At 36.7% G+C, this 18,267-nt stretch overlaps 1 protein-coding gene across 1 annotated transcript in view; it reads right to left on the reverse strand.

Annotated features, from left to right (window-relative positions):
- The window catches only part of VKORC1L1 (vitamin K epoxide reductase complex subunit 1 like 1), a 64,299-nt gene that overhangs the window by 5,231 nt on the left and 40,801 nt on the right, over positions 1-18,267 (reverse strand). Inside the window, exon 2 of the mRNA XM_045461799.1 lies at positions 2,294-2,403. Within this exon, the coding sequence (XP_045317755.1) occupies positions 2,294-2,403 (110 nt within the window). The remainder of the gene's footprint in view (positions 1-2,293; positions 2,404-18,267) is intronic.

Raw genomic sequence — 18,267 nt, forward strand, 5'->3', positions numbered from 1 at the left:
GTGTGGATTAAAAGAGCTGATAGGTGGGGCACCTGGCTGGCAGAGAGTGCAACTCTTGATCTCAGGGTTGTGAGTTCAAGCCCCATGTTGAACTTAGAGCTTAGTTAAAAAAAAAGAAAAAAAAAAAGATAAATAAAGGAGCTAATAGGTACAAAGCACTTCGAATGCTCCATAAATACTGGCTGTTGGTTAAGTACTATTGTACCAAACCTGTCCTAATGTAACGTAATGTAGGCTGGTGGCTTGGGATACAATTCCCAGTGGAATTTACAATGTGCTGTAACTCTAAATAAATGACAGTACTATCAAACAATGGAATATTTTGCAGCTGTAAGGAAGGATGAAGACACTTAGTGGACGGCTATGGATATCAATGTATTAGTCAAGCAAAAAAGAAAGCAGAGTATATAGAACAGTATGTATAGCATCTGCCTTTTATATTTTAAAAGCAGGAAAATTAAGATGATATATTTGTATTTTCTTGGATATGCCTTGCGAAACTCTACAGCAACAACAAGCAGATACCAGTTGGGCATGAAAGGCAGTAGGAAGTGGGCAGAGGGGGACGAGGGGTGAGGTAGGCGTTTTGCTGGACAGCATTTTAATTTTTTTTTTTACTTTTGAACTCATGAATGTATTACCTATGGAAAAATTAAAAATGCTGTCTCTCAAACACCTTAGAAGGGAGTGAAGATGATGTGCTCTGGAAAACTGTTAAATGAGCTCACATATATATGCCTTCAATGTGCCTCCAGACATTAAAAATGCATGTGAATGCACAAAATTGTGAACAGAAAAGATACAAAGGATACACATGATTTAAAAATATATATATAAGGAAATTCACAAATCAAATATTATAAATAGAAATTTGTTCCATCTCTACCTCCAAAAATTAACATAGTCAAAAGCATGTTTTGGGCTATTTTAATTTTGGCTTATATGTTTGGATTTATAGATTCTTCTTTAGAAATCCAAACAGAAAAAATAAATGGAATAAAAAATAAAAATCTCACTCCTGGCCTCCAACCACCAGACCCTTTCCTATGCATTCACATGCATATATGTAACATAAACTTGTATCTATTATACTATAATTTACTTTTTTCACTAACCTATGTCTTGATCCTTCCAGAATATACATGTAGACCTACTTTTTCCTTAAATGGCTACATAGTATTTTCTAGTATGGAGGTAACCTAATTTATTCAGCCATTACGTTTGAATGCTTCCAATTTTTTTGCTATTTTAAACTGTACTGCTGTGCATATCCTTGTGTATATTTTTGTATTTCTATAGGATATTGAACAGGGCAAACTTGATAAGGAATATTTAGAAAACTTAGATTCACAATTTGCCTCATAACAAATCAACTTCAGCTAGACAGAAGAGCAGAAAAGAGCTGGCAGATAATAGGGCAGAATATTAACAATTGAAGCCCAAAGATAAAAATGGATAGATTTAACTCTAAAAACATAAAAAATTTTCGTATGATCAAAATTCACCAAACTAACATAAAAAAGGAAAAAGAATGGGTAAAATGTTTCTAACAAATATGGAAATGGACTATTATTAGGATCCCATCAACAAAAGTGACAATGTAAGGAAATTAAAATGTAATAATGGCTATACTTTGTAACTACTGAATTAGAAATTTAAACATTAAAAAAAATCTATGTGTTTTGACTCATCCATCTCATGTTTGGAAATTTATTTTGCAGAACTAATTCAAGGAGGGAGGTGTGTGTGAAGGGGTCTTTAAACGATGTTGATTACCACAGTGTTAATGAGCATAAAAAAATTGAAACCTTGTTATCAACAACAACAAAAAACTGAAAAGGAGAAACAACATAAGGATTCACATAAAATTAAGTAAAAAGAACACAAAGCAATGGGAATAGTGAAGGTGTAAAGGTGATGAAATTATGCACATGGTTCACTGTTAATGTTTTCTCAGTGTGTAATAGTTTTAAGTAACCACACAGTATATAAAGTAATAAGAAAAAAAGTTTCCAGGGAAGACTGGAGTAATAAGTTCTCTGATTGGGACTGTTTTTTCTGGACACTATGGGATGTTGCCATCCTTGATTAAACACCAACAGATACCAAGTTCAGCATTAGCATCATCAAAATCTTAGGGAGCCAAATTTTCACAAGAGAAAAATGTACTGCAAACTAGTGGTTCTATCATTAACATGCTTTTATTTAATATAAAGACATTTCAGGGAAAAGACACAAAGTACTAAATGGAATACAACAAAACAAACTTATTTTTGTATTGCTGTATACTTACCAAGTAATAATTGTAGTATATAAAATATAAGTCCAAAGACACTGTTTGGCTGGTTTAATACACCATCCTTTCCAAAAATGGAACCCAAAAGACCAAATCCTCGACCCCATCTGTAAAATAAGGAAAACCAATAACGCTATTTTGAGTCCTCCTATTTTTAAAAATATAAAATTACTTGAGAATGCCATGCCAATACACCCATCTGAATCTCTAAGTTGCCTATTTCTATATATTCTCTTATGCAAAAGGTAGGATAAAGTACTCTTTTTCTTTTTAAATGTTTATTTATCTTGAGAGAGAGAGCGCACACACGCACGAGCAGGGAAGGACAGAGAGAGAGGGAATCCCAAGCAGGCTCCGCGCTGTCAGCACAGAGCCCAACGAGGGGCTCAAACTCACAAACTGCAAGATCATGACCTCAGCCAAAGTTGGATGCTTAACTGACTGAGCCACCTAGGCACCCTCAAAGTACTCTTTCTCTGATGGCATTAGTATCTGCAGAGAAAGGGCTCTCTCAATTTAAGCCAGAGCCTCCCAGCAGCAGCACTACTCACATTTTGGGCTAAAGAATTCTTTACAGTTGGGGGCGGTTCAGTGCACGACAGGGTGTTTAGCAGTATCCCTGGGCGCTGCCCACTAGAGGCTAGTAGTGCAACCCGCCAGTTGTGACAACCAAAAATGTCTTAAGCCATTGCCAAATGTTCCTGGAGGGGGACAAAACCACCCCCATTGAAAGCCACTGACTTAAGCTGCCCTACTTCTTCATTCAAAGTCTGTAGATTGCAGTGTTGCTTCCTGACAAATTTCGCCAGGATATGCAAGAGGAAATGTATCTTGGGAACACATCTTTAAATGTAGAACAAGAGCAGAAACTATAGGCCCTTCCTAGAATCACACATACCTCAAGAGTAAAAAACTGACACACTATTTGTTCCATTGTTTTTATTTGCAGTTTAACCTCAAGTTTTGCATTTCACTTCGCATTTTCAGAATCATATTTTCCTATTTTTTAAAAAGATTACTTCTAATCTAATAAAATTTGATTGAAATATCAAACTAACATTTACTTCGGATGAAAACTTTTGAAGACAACTTTAACTACGAGCATGCTTTTTAAAATACCAGAAAGAAAACACTAATGGTTTTAAGTCCATAGCAAAGCACTCAATAAAACCTAAACTTTGGTTTGGAAAACAAACTACCTAAAGACAAGGATAAATAAGTGATTCTTTATTTGTCACACTATTTTAAATTTTTTTAATGTTTATTTTTGAGAGAAAGAGAGAAAGAGCGTGAGTGGGGAATGGCAGAAAGAGAGGGAGACACAGAATCTGAAGCAGCCTCCAGGCACTGAGCTGTCAGCACACGACATGAACTCATGAACCGCAAAATCATGATCTGAGCCGAAGTCGGACGCTTAACTGACTGAGCCACCCAGGAGCCCCCATCACCCTATTTTAAAAAATATATATATTTTTTACAAGCAAGTGAGAGCCCTGAAGATTTTTACTGTACAGAGTTACACACTTTGAGGAACACAAAATAATCTCCATGTTTTTGTATTCTTTCACACATCAAATACTCATTGTGCATGTTCTAGGTGCAGATAATGGGTCAGGCATTGGAATCCAGGAGAGTACCAGTCAGAAGAGGTGGTGCCCTTGTGGAACTCTTATTCCATTTAGGGAGGAGAAGTAGTGAACAGGTGAACAAATGACAAAGTTATCTTCAGAAATGGATGAAACCATTAACAGATATGTGGGAAAAGTGAGGCGGGAGATTATTCCAGACCAGAGCTTCTGAAAATTTAAAAGTGCATATGATCACTTTGGGGTCTCATTAACACGCAGGTTTTCCTTTAGCAGGTCTGTGTTAGGGCCTAGGACTCTGTGTTTCCAAACAAAACAAAACAACTCCCAGCTCAAGCTTCTAGTCTGAGGACCACACTCAGTACCACTCAGCTCTAGACGGAGAAGGGGTGGAGGGAGCTATTCTAGCTAGATGGTCAGAGATGGCCTTTTCCAGGAACTAAAATCCTGAATGAATTAAATCCTGAATGATGAAAAGCAGCCAATCTCAAGAGGAACAGCAAGCACAAAGGCCTTGAGGCAGGAATGAACGATGAGTGTCCTAAAGCCATCAAGGCTGACACAGCGATGAGGGAAGAATGGCAAGAGAATGAGGCACCCAGTCATTTACATCATTTATGGCCTTGTTTGTAGGCCATGATGAAGAGTTTGAATTTTATTCTAATTGCAATGGGAGGGCATTCAGTGGCTTTAAAATAGGAGAGTAATATAAGCTTATTTATGATCGCTCTTGACTATTGTGTAAAAAACAAACTGCAGGAGAGCGAGAGCAGACGGAAGAAACTATATGCAATCAACTTCTTAGCCCCACTCATCTGAAGTAGGAATTCAAATGTAAATCACCACCTTTGGCAATGGAAATAATTGGGCAGACTGCCAAAATTATAACCGCAAACAGAATTTTTATATATTCCAAACACTGATCTCTAATTATTCACATAGGATCATGTCGATCTTTTTCCATAGAATGAATATATTGGCTTATCAAAGTAATATGTATATAAGGTTTAAAAATCAAATAACACTGAAAGTCTTACAAAATAGACACCCCATACTCCAGCCCTCTCCACACAGTTCTGACCCCCCAGAGGCAACCATTTTGATATCTTTTAACCTTTTTTCCCTATTTAATTCCACATTTCTAAATAATATGCATGTTTACATGGCTATTTCTTGACTTCTGGATTCTAAACATCCTGATTTTCTAATATGGTAGGCCAGAATGTTGCTTTAAAGAAACATTTTATTGTGGAAAGCGTTAAATGTACAGACGCAAAGTTAACAGAACAATCCATATAATAATCTCATCACCCGGCTTCAAAATTAAACCTCTTTTGTTTCATTTCCACCTCTACCCACATACCACTCATGATGATTTTTAGTTACTTTTTAAATTTTAATGCACAAATCTTAACTTTGCTGTAATTAAAAAAAAAAATTTTTTTAATGTTTATTTTTGAGACAGAGAGAGACAGAGCATGAACAGGGGAGGAGCAGAGAGAGAGGGAGACACAGAATCCGAAACAGGCTCCAGGCTCTGAGCTGTCAGCACAGAGCCCGACGCGGGGCTCGAACTCATGGACCACGAAATCATGACCTGAGCCGAAGTCGGCCACTTAACCAATTGAGCCATGCAGGTGCCCCAACTTTTCTGTAATTTTGATGAATGGAACACCTGACTACTCCTGGATACATCTGAGTAGTCCTGGTATACTAATTCTGGTATACTTACTAATAGTGTGAAAGGAGAATTTAAGTACCTTTCCTAAACAAACAAACAAACAAAACCCAAACATTCCAACACCAGAGAGTCTTCCCATCTCCCCAATTAAGTTGTTAGTTCCTTCCTGTCGATCCACACTCCTCTTTACCACAAGCAGTAAGTACCTGGCTATCTAGGTAGGAATCCAACCTCAAAACCAAAATTAGATCTCTGGTCTTCCTGATCACACTGCTACGCCGTTTCCCTCACGTCACATTAAGTTATAAAGTACAATTACTACCATTCTAGCATTTTCAACCAAACAGAACGATCACTTAATTACTTGATGAATATAATAAAGTTTAATAAACTTTGATGAACGATGGAGTAAGTATTAGCAAGTCAACTCACAAAGTAGACTGACATTATGTAAGATTATTTTCCTTGGAAAGGTCAATGAGAACAGATTTTCATAAATGACACTTAAAACTGCTAAGGGTGGTTGTAATTTAAAAACTTCTTAGTGAATTTTTTTCAAGTTGGGACATTTGAAAATACTGAGTTTTCCCCCACTTCTAAAAGCTATATGGAACTATATGAGATACATTTTATGTGCTAACTTTATTCCTGGCTTTATCTTAGTTTCTAACCATTTTCTCCTTGTCCCATCTATAATCACAATTCTATTATTTTACTTATCCCAGACCTGCCCCAAGTAATTTATGGAAGGAGGTGGGATATTAACCAATTGAGAAAAAAAAAATGTTCTCATTTTTTTTAAATGATGATCTTTTTGGTCATTAAAAAAAATTATTTTAATATTTATTTATTTTTGAGAGAAAGAGAGAGACCAGAGCACAAGCAGGGGAGCGGCAGAGACAGAGGAAGACAGAATCCGAAGCAGGCTCCAGGTTCTGAGCGGTCAGCACAGAGCCTGACGTGGGGCTCGAACTCACAGACCGCGAGATCATGACCTAAGCTGAAGTCGAATGCTTAACCGACTGAGCCACCCAGGCACCCCTTGTTGGTCATTTTTTATTAAGTTTTTAATTTTAATTCCAGTGTAGTTAACATACAGTGTTATATTAGTTTCAAGTGTACGATATAGTGATACAACACTTCCATACATTACCCAGTGCTCATCACAACTGTACTCTTTAATCCCTATTACCTATTTTGTCCAATCCCCCCCACCCCCTGCCTTCCCTCTGACAATCAGTTTGTTCTCTATAGTTAAGAGTCTGTTTCTTGGTTTGTCTTTTTCCCTTTGCTCATTTTTTTTGTTTCTTAAATTCTACATGAGTGAAATCATATAGTATTTGTCTTTCTCTGGTCTATTTCGCTTAGCATTATACTCTCTAGCCCCATTCATGTTGTTGCAAATGGCAAGATTTCATTCTTTTTTTATGGCTGAGTAATATTCCATTTTACACACACACACAGACACACACACACACACACACACCACATCTTCCTTATCCACTCATCTGTCGATGGACACTTGGGCTGCTTCCATATCTTGGCTATTGTAAGTAATGCTGCTATAAACATAGGGGTACGTGTATCCCTTTGAATTATTATTTTTGTATTCTTTGGGTAAATACCCAGTAGGGCAGTTGCTGGATCTTAGGGCAGTTCTATTTTTAACTTTTTGAGGAACCTCCATACTGTTTTCCACAGTGGCTGCACCAGTTTGCATTCCCACCAACTGTGCAAGAGGGTTCCTTTTCCCCCACATCCTGGCCAAAAGCTGGTTCTTGTGTTTTTTATTTTAGCCATTCTGACAGTGATATCTCACTGTAGTTTTGATTTGCACTTCCCTGATGAGTGATGTTAAGCATCTTTTCATGTGTCTGTTGACCATCTGTATTCCTTCTTTGGAGAAATGTCTGTTCATGTCTTCTGCTCATTTTTTAAATTGGATTATTTATTTCTTGGGTGTTGAGTTGTATAAATCCTTTATTTATTTTGGATATTAACCTTTTACTGATGTCATTTGTAGATATTTTCTCCCATTCATTAGGTTGCCTTTTAGTTTTGTTGGCTGTTTCCTTTGCTGGACAGAAGATTTTTATTTTTTTTATTTTTAGAAGATTTTTATTTTGATGAAGTTTATTTTTGCTTTTATTTACCTTGCCTCAGAAGACCTATCTAGAAAAATGTTGCCACAGCTGATGTCAGAGACATCACTGCCTGTGCTCTCTTCTACAATTTTATAGTTTCAGGTCTCACATGTAGCTCTTTGATCCATTTTGAGTTGACTTTTGTGTATGGTGTAAGAAAGTGGTCCAGTTTCATTCTTTTGCATGTAGCTATCCAGTTTTCCCAACACCATTTGTTGAAGAACCTGTCTTTTCCCCATTGTATATTTTTTCCTCCTTTGTCAAAAACTGACCATGGAATTTGTGGGTTTATTTCTGGGTCTTCTGTTCTATGGATCTATGTGTCTATCTTAATCCAGTACCATACTGTTTTGATCACTACAGCTTTGTAATGTACCTTAAAGTCTTGAATTGTGATACCTTCGGTTTTTTCTTTTTCAAGGTTCCTTTGGCTATTTGGGGTCTTTTTTTTAAATTATTTTTTTAATGTTTATTTATTTTGGGGGACAGAGAGAGAGGGAGACAGAGGATCTGAGGTGGGCTCTGTGCTGACAGCAGAGAGCCCAATGTGGGGCTCAAACTCATGAACAGCAAGATCATGACCTGAGCTGAACTCAAGTGCTTAACCAACTGAGCCACCTGGGTGCCCTGGGGTCTTCTATGGTCCCATACAAATTTTAGGATTACATTCACAAGTTTTAAACTTCTGATGACTTTTATTTATTTGCTTATTTATATATTGGAAATCATTTGCTTTTTTCTTTGGTATTTAAATTTTGTAATGTGTGATGATTTTGCTTTTACCATTATATTTTAACAATACAATTTAATAATAGCAATTGAAAAATTCTCTTTATACAACAAATACATAGATATTTGAGTTCTAAGTATGTGTAGTAAATTTAATCACCAAATTTCCACATGGAGAGACCTCCATTTCAGCAATACTTCCTGCCTCTTGACCCATCCCCTCACTTATCTCTTGCTAGGCTGGTAGCAAAAACTTGTTTGATTGATCAGTTTACAAGAAGGAACTGGGCATCTGTAGATCAGACCCTTCTGGATTCCTTCTTTGGGATCTATCTGAACAAAGCTGCATCCAAGACTAAACTTTTTTTTTTTTTAATGTTTATTTATTTTTGAGAGAGAGAGAGAGAGAGAGAGAGAGAGAGAGAGAACGAGAGCGAGCGAGCACGAGCAGGGGAGGGGCAGAGAGAGAGGGAGACACAGAATCCAAAGCAGGCTCCAGGCTCTGAGCTGTCAGCACAGAGCCTGATGTGGGACTTGAACCCATGGACTGCGAGATCATGACCCAAGCCGAAGTTGGATGTTTAACCAACTGAGCCACCCAGGCGCTCCTATTTTTTTTAATTGTGGTAAAACACACACACACACACAACACACACACACACACACACATTAAATTTACCACCTTAACCATCTTTAAGTGCACAGTTCAGCAATGTTACATATGCTTGCATTGTTGTGAAACATCTCCAGAACCTTTTTATCTTGCAAAACTGAAGCAACTCTGCTTTTCTCTCTCCTCCCAGTCCCTGGCAACCACCTTTTCATTTTGTTTCTATGAATTTGACTACCTTACTTTAGATACCTCATATAAGTGAAATCCCACAGTACCTGGCTTTATGTGACTGCTTATTTCATTTACTACAGTTCCTTCAAGGTTCATACATGTAGCATGTGACATGATTTCTTTGCTTTTTAAATAAAAGGCTAATATGCCATTTTCTGTGTATACCATACTTTGTTTATCCATTCGTCCATTCAGGGACACTGGGTTGCTTCCACCTCTTGCCATATAAAGCTTGTTTGCTATTTTTTTTTTCTGGTACCCCAAACAATTACAACTGCTCTGGTAATTTTTCACCCATTCCTCTGACAGAAACAAGCCCTCTTGATAGTAAAGTTTCAGGTAAAGCCCAATGTCCAAGCAAATCAAAGATGAGGCCCTTCAACAAGAGCTAGGACATCCTCTCCTACCATTTTGTTGTGAGAGTTAACAGCATGGTTCATGGGAGGAAGATGGCCCCGGGTGAAGATTAACAAAAAAAAAAAAAAAAAAAAGATATTTCTCTCATTCTAAAATCATGGATTATGATACATCATCAACTTAGTAACAATTTTTCAGAGGAAAAGGTACCATATAAATATCTACATTCATCCAGATGTTAAAGCTAAATAACAATGGAACACAAAAATCAGAGAAACAAAGAAGTTAATGTCTGGGTTTAGAAAATCTTTGTCAAAGTTTCTTTTGAGGAAATGACCAGCTTGTACCAGGAAAGGGCCTCATTCCCAACCCACTGTGGACACGAGGTGTGGAACAAAACTTAAAATTTTTTCAGGATGAAAGGTCTGTTTTTTCACATTATCTCAAGAACCCAAAAGGGTCAAAAACCACTAAAAAGGAAAAATGGATCCTGGAAAATGCACAACAGTGGGATAATCCTTGTATTGGCCTAGCATGGTATCTGGTAATACCATATGTGAAAAAAATACTTGTGATTACTACTATAAAAATTTCTGAGGAACTTGATGGAAGACTTGTATTCTCATTTGGTAAGATTTTTTAAATTTGTTTTCATGATATTAGTTCTCTGATCTTGGAGTCACCCTTCTCAGAGGCAAGCACTTTCAACTCATTTGAGTGGTTTCTTTGGTATTTACCCAGAAATTTCTTTGTCTACACATTCAAATGATCTTTTCAGATAATCTATTCAATGATGCAGCAAGCCACAGAGAAATACAGTCCATACCACGGTCTGGCCTTTGGCTTTCATGACATTGCTTAGTGTTCTCCACAATCTTTGTTTCACTGTTGTCTCCGTAATTCAGCCGCTGCGGCGCTTCCTTATATTCTCAGCCAGCAAGCTTCCTTCACATTTCTTCCCTCCACCCCCAAGGTGAAGTCTTACGGTGACCATATTATTTATTTATGTAAAATTTAACAACTCTTTGAACTCTGTCAGTATTTTAATTAGGATTATTGTTGCTTTCTCTTCATCATTTGGTTACATTTACACAGGTTTTGAATGGTCCACCCCATCCCTTGTTTTCCCATAAGCCCTGGGAAATGTACTTTTTAAATGTACTTTTGATCAAAGTATCATTTACATATAGAAAACTACCCACAAGTGTATTAAACTTAATTTCCAGGAGTCTCCACTCCCGTTTTCTTTTATTTGATGTTAAGTCACTTTTAAGCAATAAATTCCTAGTCCTGGTATTTTTAAGGTTCAATTCCATAGGAAATGCATTTTTTTCAGTAACATATTATATCAGAAATTCTATTAAAACTATAATTACATTTCTTTTTGTGCACAAATTGCTTTTCCTGGAGTTAATAATTCATTCTTATTTTTTGTCTATGCCACCATCATAAATTTTCCAAAATCCTTCTGAGCAATATTATCCTTTTTTTTGACACCCTAACATGTTTTTTATTTTTTAAGTTTTAAAAAACTTATTTGGAAATATTTTCAAACTTATAAGAAGTCACAAAAATAAAAATAGAACAAAGAACACCCATATATTCTTTAGAAAGACTCACCTACTGTTATTTTACCCCATTTGCTTTTTTATTCCATCTCCCTCTCCTTCTCTCCACACATACACACACATACTGACTGTCATCCTAACTTCCAATCTCTTCCCTACCTCAAACCTTCTTAGATCTTCCTTTTGCCCTTGGTTAATCACTTGTTTTGGTGAAACAATCTTTTAGTAGCTTCCCTGAGAAAATATTACACTGGAGGTAACATTTCTGAGATGTGGAGTCTTAAAATATCTTTCTTCTACCATCAGAGTGGATTGGTAGTTTTGGGGGTATATAATTATAAATTAAAAATAATTTTCCCTCAGGAGTTTTAAAGCCATTGTCCTTGAAAAACCTGCTGCCGTTCTGACCCTTGAATATGTCCTGTTTTTCTTCCTTTATGAGACTTTTAAGAAACTTCTTTTTAATCCTACTGATCTAAAAAAAATTTTTTTTTTTATTTTTTTTTTTTCAACGTTTATTTATTTTTGGGACAGAGAGAGACAGAGCATGAACGGGGGAGGGGCAGAGAGAGAGGGAGACACAGAATCGGAAACAGGCTCCAGGCTCTGAGCCATCAGCCCAGAGCCCGACGTGGGGCTCGAACTCACGGACCGCGAGATCGTGACCTGGCTGAAGTCGGATGCTCAACCGACTGCGCCACCCAGGCGCCCCTAAAAAATTTTTTTAAAGTTTATTTTTGATAGAGAGAGACAGAGCACGAATGGGGGAGGAGCAGAGAGAGAAGGAGACACAGAATCCTAAGCAAGCTCCAGGCTCTGAGCTGTCAGCACAGAGCCTGCCTGATGTGGGGCTCGAACTCACCAACTGTGAGATCATGACCTGAGCCGAAGTCGGACGCTTAGCCAAATGAGCCATCCAGGTGCCCCTAATCCTGATGTTCTAAAATTTCACAGGGGCCCCTGGGTGGCTCAGTCAGTTGAGCATCCGACTTCAGCTCAGGTCATGATCTCACAGTTGGTGAGCTCAAGCCCCGTATCGGGCTCTGTGCTGACAGCTCAGAGCCTGCAGCCTGCTTCGGATTCTGTGTCTTCTCCTGTCTCTGCCCCTTCCCATGCTCACACTCTGTCTCTCTCTCTCTCTCAATAATAAATATACATTAAATTTTTTTTTTTAATTTCACAAAGGATGCGCCTTGATATAGGTCTTAAGTTGTTCATTGTGAAGGGTCCTTGGTAGGCCCTTTGAATGTACAAATTCATGTTTTTCAATGCCAGAAATTTTGCACATATTACCACTTAGCCAAATGTTGGACTTCTTAAACTGAACCTCTAGGGTTTTTTTTTTTTACCCCTTTCTTTTATTTTCCATCTCTTTTTCCTTTTACTCCTTTTTCTTGGAGATTAACATGATGTAACTCTTCCAAGTCTTCTATTAAATTCACTTATTAAACTTACTGCTACCATATGTTTAATTTCTAAGTGTTCTCTCCTATCCTATGATTATCCGTTTACATAAATAGAATCTTCTTTGTTTAAAGATACCACTTATTTCTTAGATCTAATGAGATAAATCCATCCATTTTTATTTTAGGTTTACTTCTTGGCAGCTTCATTTAGTTTCTTCTGAGTTCCTTGGTGTCATCTCTCATATTGGAGACTTTTCTCAAATGTATGAGGATCCTTAACTGTCAATTCACTTGTAAGACCAAGGCATTAAAAATATGAATGTCAATTCTAGCCCTGGACAGAATACAATATGGCTATTCCAGCCTCTCTCTCTCTTCCTTACTGATTACAACTAAAAAATGAACAGAATACAGAAAGCAACTACCTGAGGATCCTAAAAAGTAAAAATAGCCAGTGGATAGAGAAGAAAGGTCAAAACTTGAATAAAAACCAGAACGGTGGAATTTTCTGAGGGTTTTTCCTCCTTTACCTTCTTCTTTTGAACCGAGGGTGGTATAAGTTGTGGAACTGTCCATGGGAAGAGATAATAAAAAAGCCCCACTTTCTGGCCAAAGGATGAGTAAAAGGGACCCATGTGAGTTGGAGAATGTGGGAGCCACCAAGTTTGTTTTCACATTTAATTTTTCCCTCCTGGTCTTGCCTAAAGGGAAGCAAGAGAACTGTACCTCAGGCATGGTTTGAGATACCTTGAATTCTGAGAGAAAAGCCTCTCTCTGTCTGGAAAAAATAAGAAAAGGGGCCCCTGTGGTCTTAAGTATGTGGGAGTAATCCTGTAATTTTTCTCTTTTCTCTCATGGCTTTACCCCAAGGGTGAAGTCAGTCACGTGGAACCGTATAACTGTAAGAAGGGCTAAAGCTCTCTGTGAGAAACCTGTCTTTTTAGCAGGAGGAATTGTGAAAGGGGCCACTGGGAGTCAGAGATTAGGAAGAGAATCCCAGCAAAGAGCAAGCCAAATAAGGGACCCTTAATTCTGAAGAGGAATTAACAGAAGTCCCAGAATCATCCTTGAGATGCAGCATGGAACAGATCCAAAGAAGCATAGCAAAGTCTTTGAGAACTAAACTACTGTATAAACCACCACTCAAGGTGCAGACTAACTAACTACTGAGTGTGGCATGTGAAGGGAAACTCAACCAGGAGAACACGGAAAGCATCGTCTACAGTGGGAGAGACAGAACCTGTAGTCTTAATCTGATTGAGTTAATTGCCAAAACAAACATCAACATCTCAGAAGATCTTTAACAGGACCCAAAGTCTAACAAAATAATATTCAAAATACACTTAAAATAACATGCCAAAATGACATAACATACAAAGAATTAAAAAAAGTGACTAACTCTCAAGGAGAAAAAATAATTAATAGATGTCAAGCCTAAAATAACACAGGTATTACCAGTATAAGATTTAAAACACTTACATCTCTATTCCACAAGGTGAAAGTAACCAGAAATGACTGGAAAGGTAAAAGTTCTCAGCAGAGAAGGAATCACTAGATAAGGTCTAACAGTCATGTCATGGAAATCTAGAAGAGACTGAGGTGCACACACACACAAAGAAATACTGGTAAAAACTCCACAAATTTAGCCAAATATAAACATTTATAGACTTGACAAACTGGGTAAACATGAAAAAGTTGATAAATTCAAAGAACATCACACCCAGACACATCATAAACTGCTAAAAACCAAAGATTGAGGGGAGAAAACTCCTGAAAGCATCCAGAGAAAAATAATACATTACCTTAAAGGAACAATAATTCAGGAGACACTGAAGGCATCTTTTTTTTATTAAGATTTTATTTTTAAGTAATCTCTACACCCAATGTGGGGCTCAAACTGACAACCCTGAGATCAAGGGTCACAAGTGCCACCCACTGAGGCAGCCAGAAGCCCATGACACCAAAGCATCTTTAAAGTACTGAAACAAAAAGAACTATCAACCAAAAATTCTATATCCAGCAAGAGCATCTTTCAGGGATCGAGGATAATTGAAGACATTTCAGAAGCAGGAAACTAAAAGAATTTATTAACCACACACTTGTACTAAGAAAAATGCTAAAAGCAGTTCTTTACATTGAGGGACAAGGATACGAGAAGGAAACACGGGAACTTCAGAAATTAAAGAGGGGAGAACAGAAATGGTATATATTTGGGTAAACATAATAGATTATTAGTCTCCTTATGAGTTCTTTAAAATATGTAAGACTATTGAAAACAAATGTTATAACATTGCTGGGGCGGGGGGTTCAATATATGTAGATGAAACACACATGACAACTATAACAAATGGGACAATAAAGGTCCCTTTATAGATGTAAAATTTCCATATTCTCCTTGGTTATTAAATACTAAATCTAAACAGAATATGAAAGATTATGTATATCATAATCTCTACAACTACCACTAAAAAATAATTCAACTAAAAAATAATTCAGAGATATAAACAAAAAGCCTATTGTGAAGTTAAAATGAAATATAAAAACATCCAGGTATCCAAAAAAAGGTAAGAAATCGGGAATGGATGAGCAAAATAAGAGAGGGTACAAAGAGGGGGGAAAAAAAAAGGTAGACCTAAATCTAAACATATCAAATATTAAATTAAAACTAAACAGTCTGGGGGCGCCTGGGTGGCTCAGTCGGTTAAGCGTCTGACTTCAGCTCAGGTCACGATCTCACGGTCCATGAGTTCGAGCCCCGCGTCAGGCTCTGGGCTGATGGCTCAAAGCCTGGAGCCTGCTTCTGATTCTGTGTCTCCCTCTCTCTCTGCCCCTCCCCCGTTCATGCTCTGTCTCTCTCTGTCCCAAAAATAAACGTTAAAAAAAATTTTTTTTTTTAAAAAACTAAACAGTCTGAACACATCAATTATTATGTTGTACACCTGAAACTAATATAATGTTATATATGTCAATTATACCTCAATAAAAAAAAATCATCCCCCCACCAAATCAAAAGACAGGCATTGTCAAAGTGAACTCAAGAACAAAAAAGGACTGAGTATATGCTGCCAATAAGAAAATCACTTAAATATAACACAGGTTAAAACTAAAAAGATAAAAAAGATATGTCATACAAACAGGAATCTAGAAAAATCTAGAAAGCTAGATTAAAAAGGTTTTAAAAATGGTAAAGTTTGTGTTATGTATACTTTACCATGAAGGGGGGGAAAAAAACCTAGAGTGACTATATTAACATAAAAAAAGTAGTCTTCAGAACAAGGGAACTTATCAGGGTATAAAAAGAGTATATAATGTTAAAAGTGTCAATTTAACCAAGATGACAAAACAATCCTAAATGTGTAAGCATCTAATAAGAGAACTCCAAAATACAGCAGTGATAGAACTGTAATAATAAATAAATAAATTCATAATTATACTTAGAGACTTCAACAAATCTCTCAGTAAGTGATTGAACAAACAGAAAATCAGAAAGGATATAGAAGACCTGAATAGAAAATCAACCAACCTGATTTGACTTTTATAGAACATTCCACCCAACAATAGAATACATGTTCTTTTCAAATACACATAGAACATTCACCAAGATAAACCATACTGTAAACAAAACATAAACAAACATTGTAAACAAACTTGAATAAATTTAAAATAACTGAATCCATAGAAAGTATATCCTCTGACCATAGTGGGAATTAAACTAGAAATCAGTACAGAAATATACCTGAAAAATGTCACCAATTATTTGGAAATTAACACACTTCTAAAAACAAAAATCCACAGATCAAAAAGTCTTAAGGAAATTAGAAAATATTTTGAACCCAATGAAAACATATCAAAAGCACTGGTATGCAGCTAAAGTAGTGCTTAGAGAGAAATTTGTAGGATTAAAAGAAGGAAGGGAAAAAAACTAGGGCAAAAATCAATGAAATTAAAGACAGAAAAACAGGAAGACTGGGGCGCCTGGGTGGCTCAGTCGGTTGAGCGTCTGACTCAGGTCATGATCTCACGGTCTGTGAGTTCGAGCCCTGAGTCGGGCTCTGTGCTAACAGCTCAAAGCCTGGAGCCTGTTTCAGATTCTGTGTCTCCCTCTCTCTCTACCCACTCCCCAGCTCATGCTCTCTTTCTCTGTCAAAAATAAGTAAACATTAAAAAAAAAAAAATTAAAAAAAAACCAGGAAGACTAAATGAAATCAAAAGCTGATTCTCTGATAGAAAAAAAAAAACTAAAAAACAAACAAACTGATAAACCACTAGCTACAGTTCATAAAAGGAAAAAGAGAGAGACAAGGAAAGAGAGAGATATATACACAGACACAAAATATCAGATATGAAAGAGAGGATATCATTACAGACAGGTATAGACATTAAAAGGATAAGGGAATACTACTCTATGTCCATAAATTTGACAATTTACAAATAGAGCAATACTTTGAAATTCACAAATCCTAAAACTCACTCAAGAAAAAACAGAATCTGAATGGTTCTACTAATAGTTTAAAATCTTTCCTCGAAACAAAAACTCCAGGTCTAAATGGTTTCATTGGCAAATTCTAGATAATATAGAAGGAAGGAATAATACTAAATTCGATACAATCTCTTCCAGAAAACAGAAGAGAATGGGACACTTCTCAACTTCATTAATTTGAGGCAAGCATTACCTTGACATCAAAACCAGACAAAAACATTACAAGAAATATTAAAAGAAACAAAACTGCCATAGACCTGAATCACTCATGAAAACAGACACAAAAATCCTCAACAAAATATTATAAATCAAATCCAGCAATACACAGAAGGGATAATGGGAGCACTTGGCTGGCTCAGTTGGTAGAGCATGCAACTCTTGACCTCAGGGTTGTGAGTTCAAGCCCCACGTTGGATGTGGAGCCTATTAAAAAAAATAATAATAATGAATCATGGAATCTACCCCCAAAACCAAGAGCACACTGTATACGCTGTATGTTAGCCAACTTGACAATAAATTATATATAAAAAAAATAAAACAAAATAAAAAGAAGGGATAATGTATCATGACCAAATGGGATTAATTCTGAAAATGCAAGGCTGGTTCAACATGGAAAAACCTATCAATGTGTTTCATCATATTAACAGACTAAAGAAGAAAAATCACATGAGGATTTCAATAGATGCAGATAATGCATTTGCTAAACTACAACATCCATTCATGATTTAAAAAAAATGTTCAGCAACTGAGAAGGGATTTTCTTTGACCTGATAAAGGTTATTTAAATATATTAAAAAAAAAAATCCCTACGGCTAACATCACATTCAACAGGGATAGACTAAATTCTTTCTAAGATCAGGAACAAAAGCAAAGTCTGCTCTCACCACTCCTTTTCAACATTGTGCAGAAGTCCTAGTCAGTACAATTATGGAAGAAAATAAAAGTCACACAGATTAGAAAGTTAGAAATAAAATTCTACCTGCAGGCCACATGACCGTCTACATGGAATCCTAAGCGAGAGGATAAATATACAAAAAGATGATAGACCAAATACAAAAATAGAACCCTGACCTACAAACTCTGCAGCAACTAGTTGAGGAAGCCAAACCACAACTTCTAGAGCTATTGACTGATTCCAAACATCCAGGACTTGATCAATAATTGTCAGCTTCTCTA

Source organism: Leopardus geoffroyi, chromosome E3 (assembly GCF_018350155.1).
Source record: "Leopardus geoffroyi isolate Oge1 chromosome E3, O.geoffroyi_Oge1_pat1.0, whole genome shotgun sequence".
In the NCBI taxonomy this organism is placed as follows: domain Eukaryota; kingdom Metazoa; phylum Chordata; class Mammalia; order Carnivora; family Felidae; genus Leopardus; species Leopardus geoffroyi.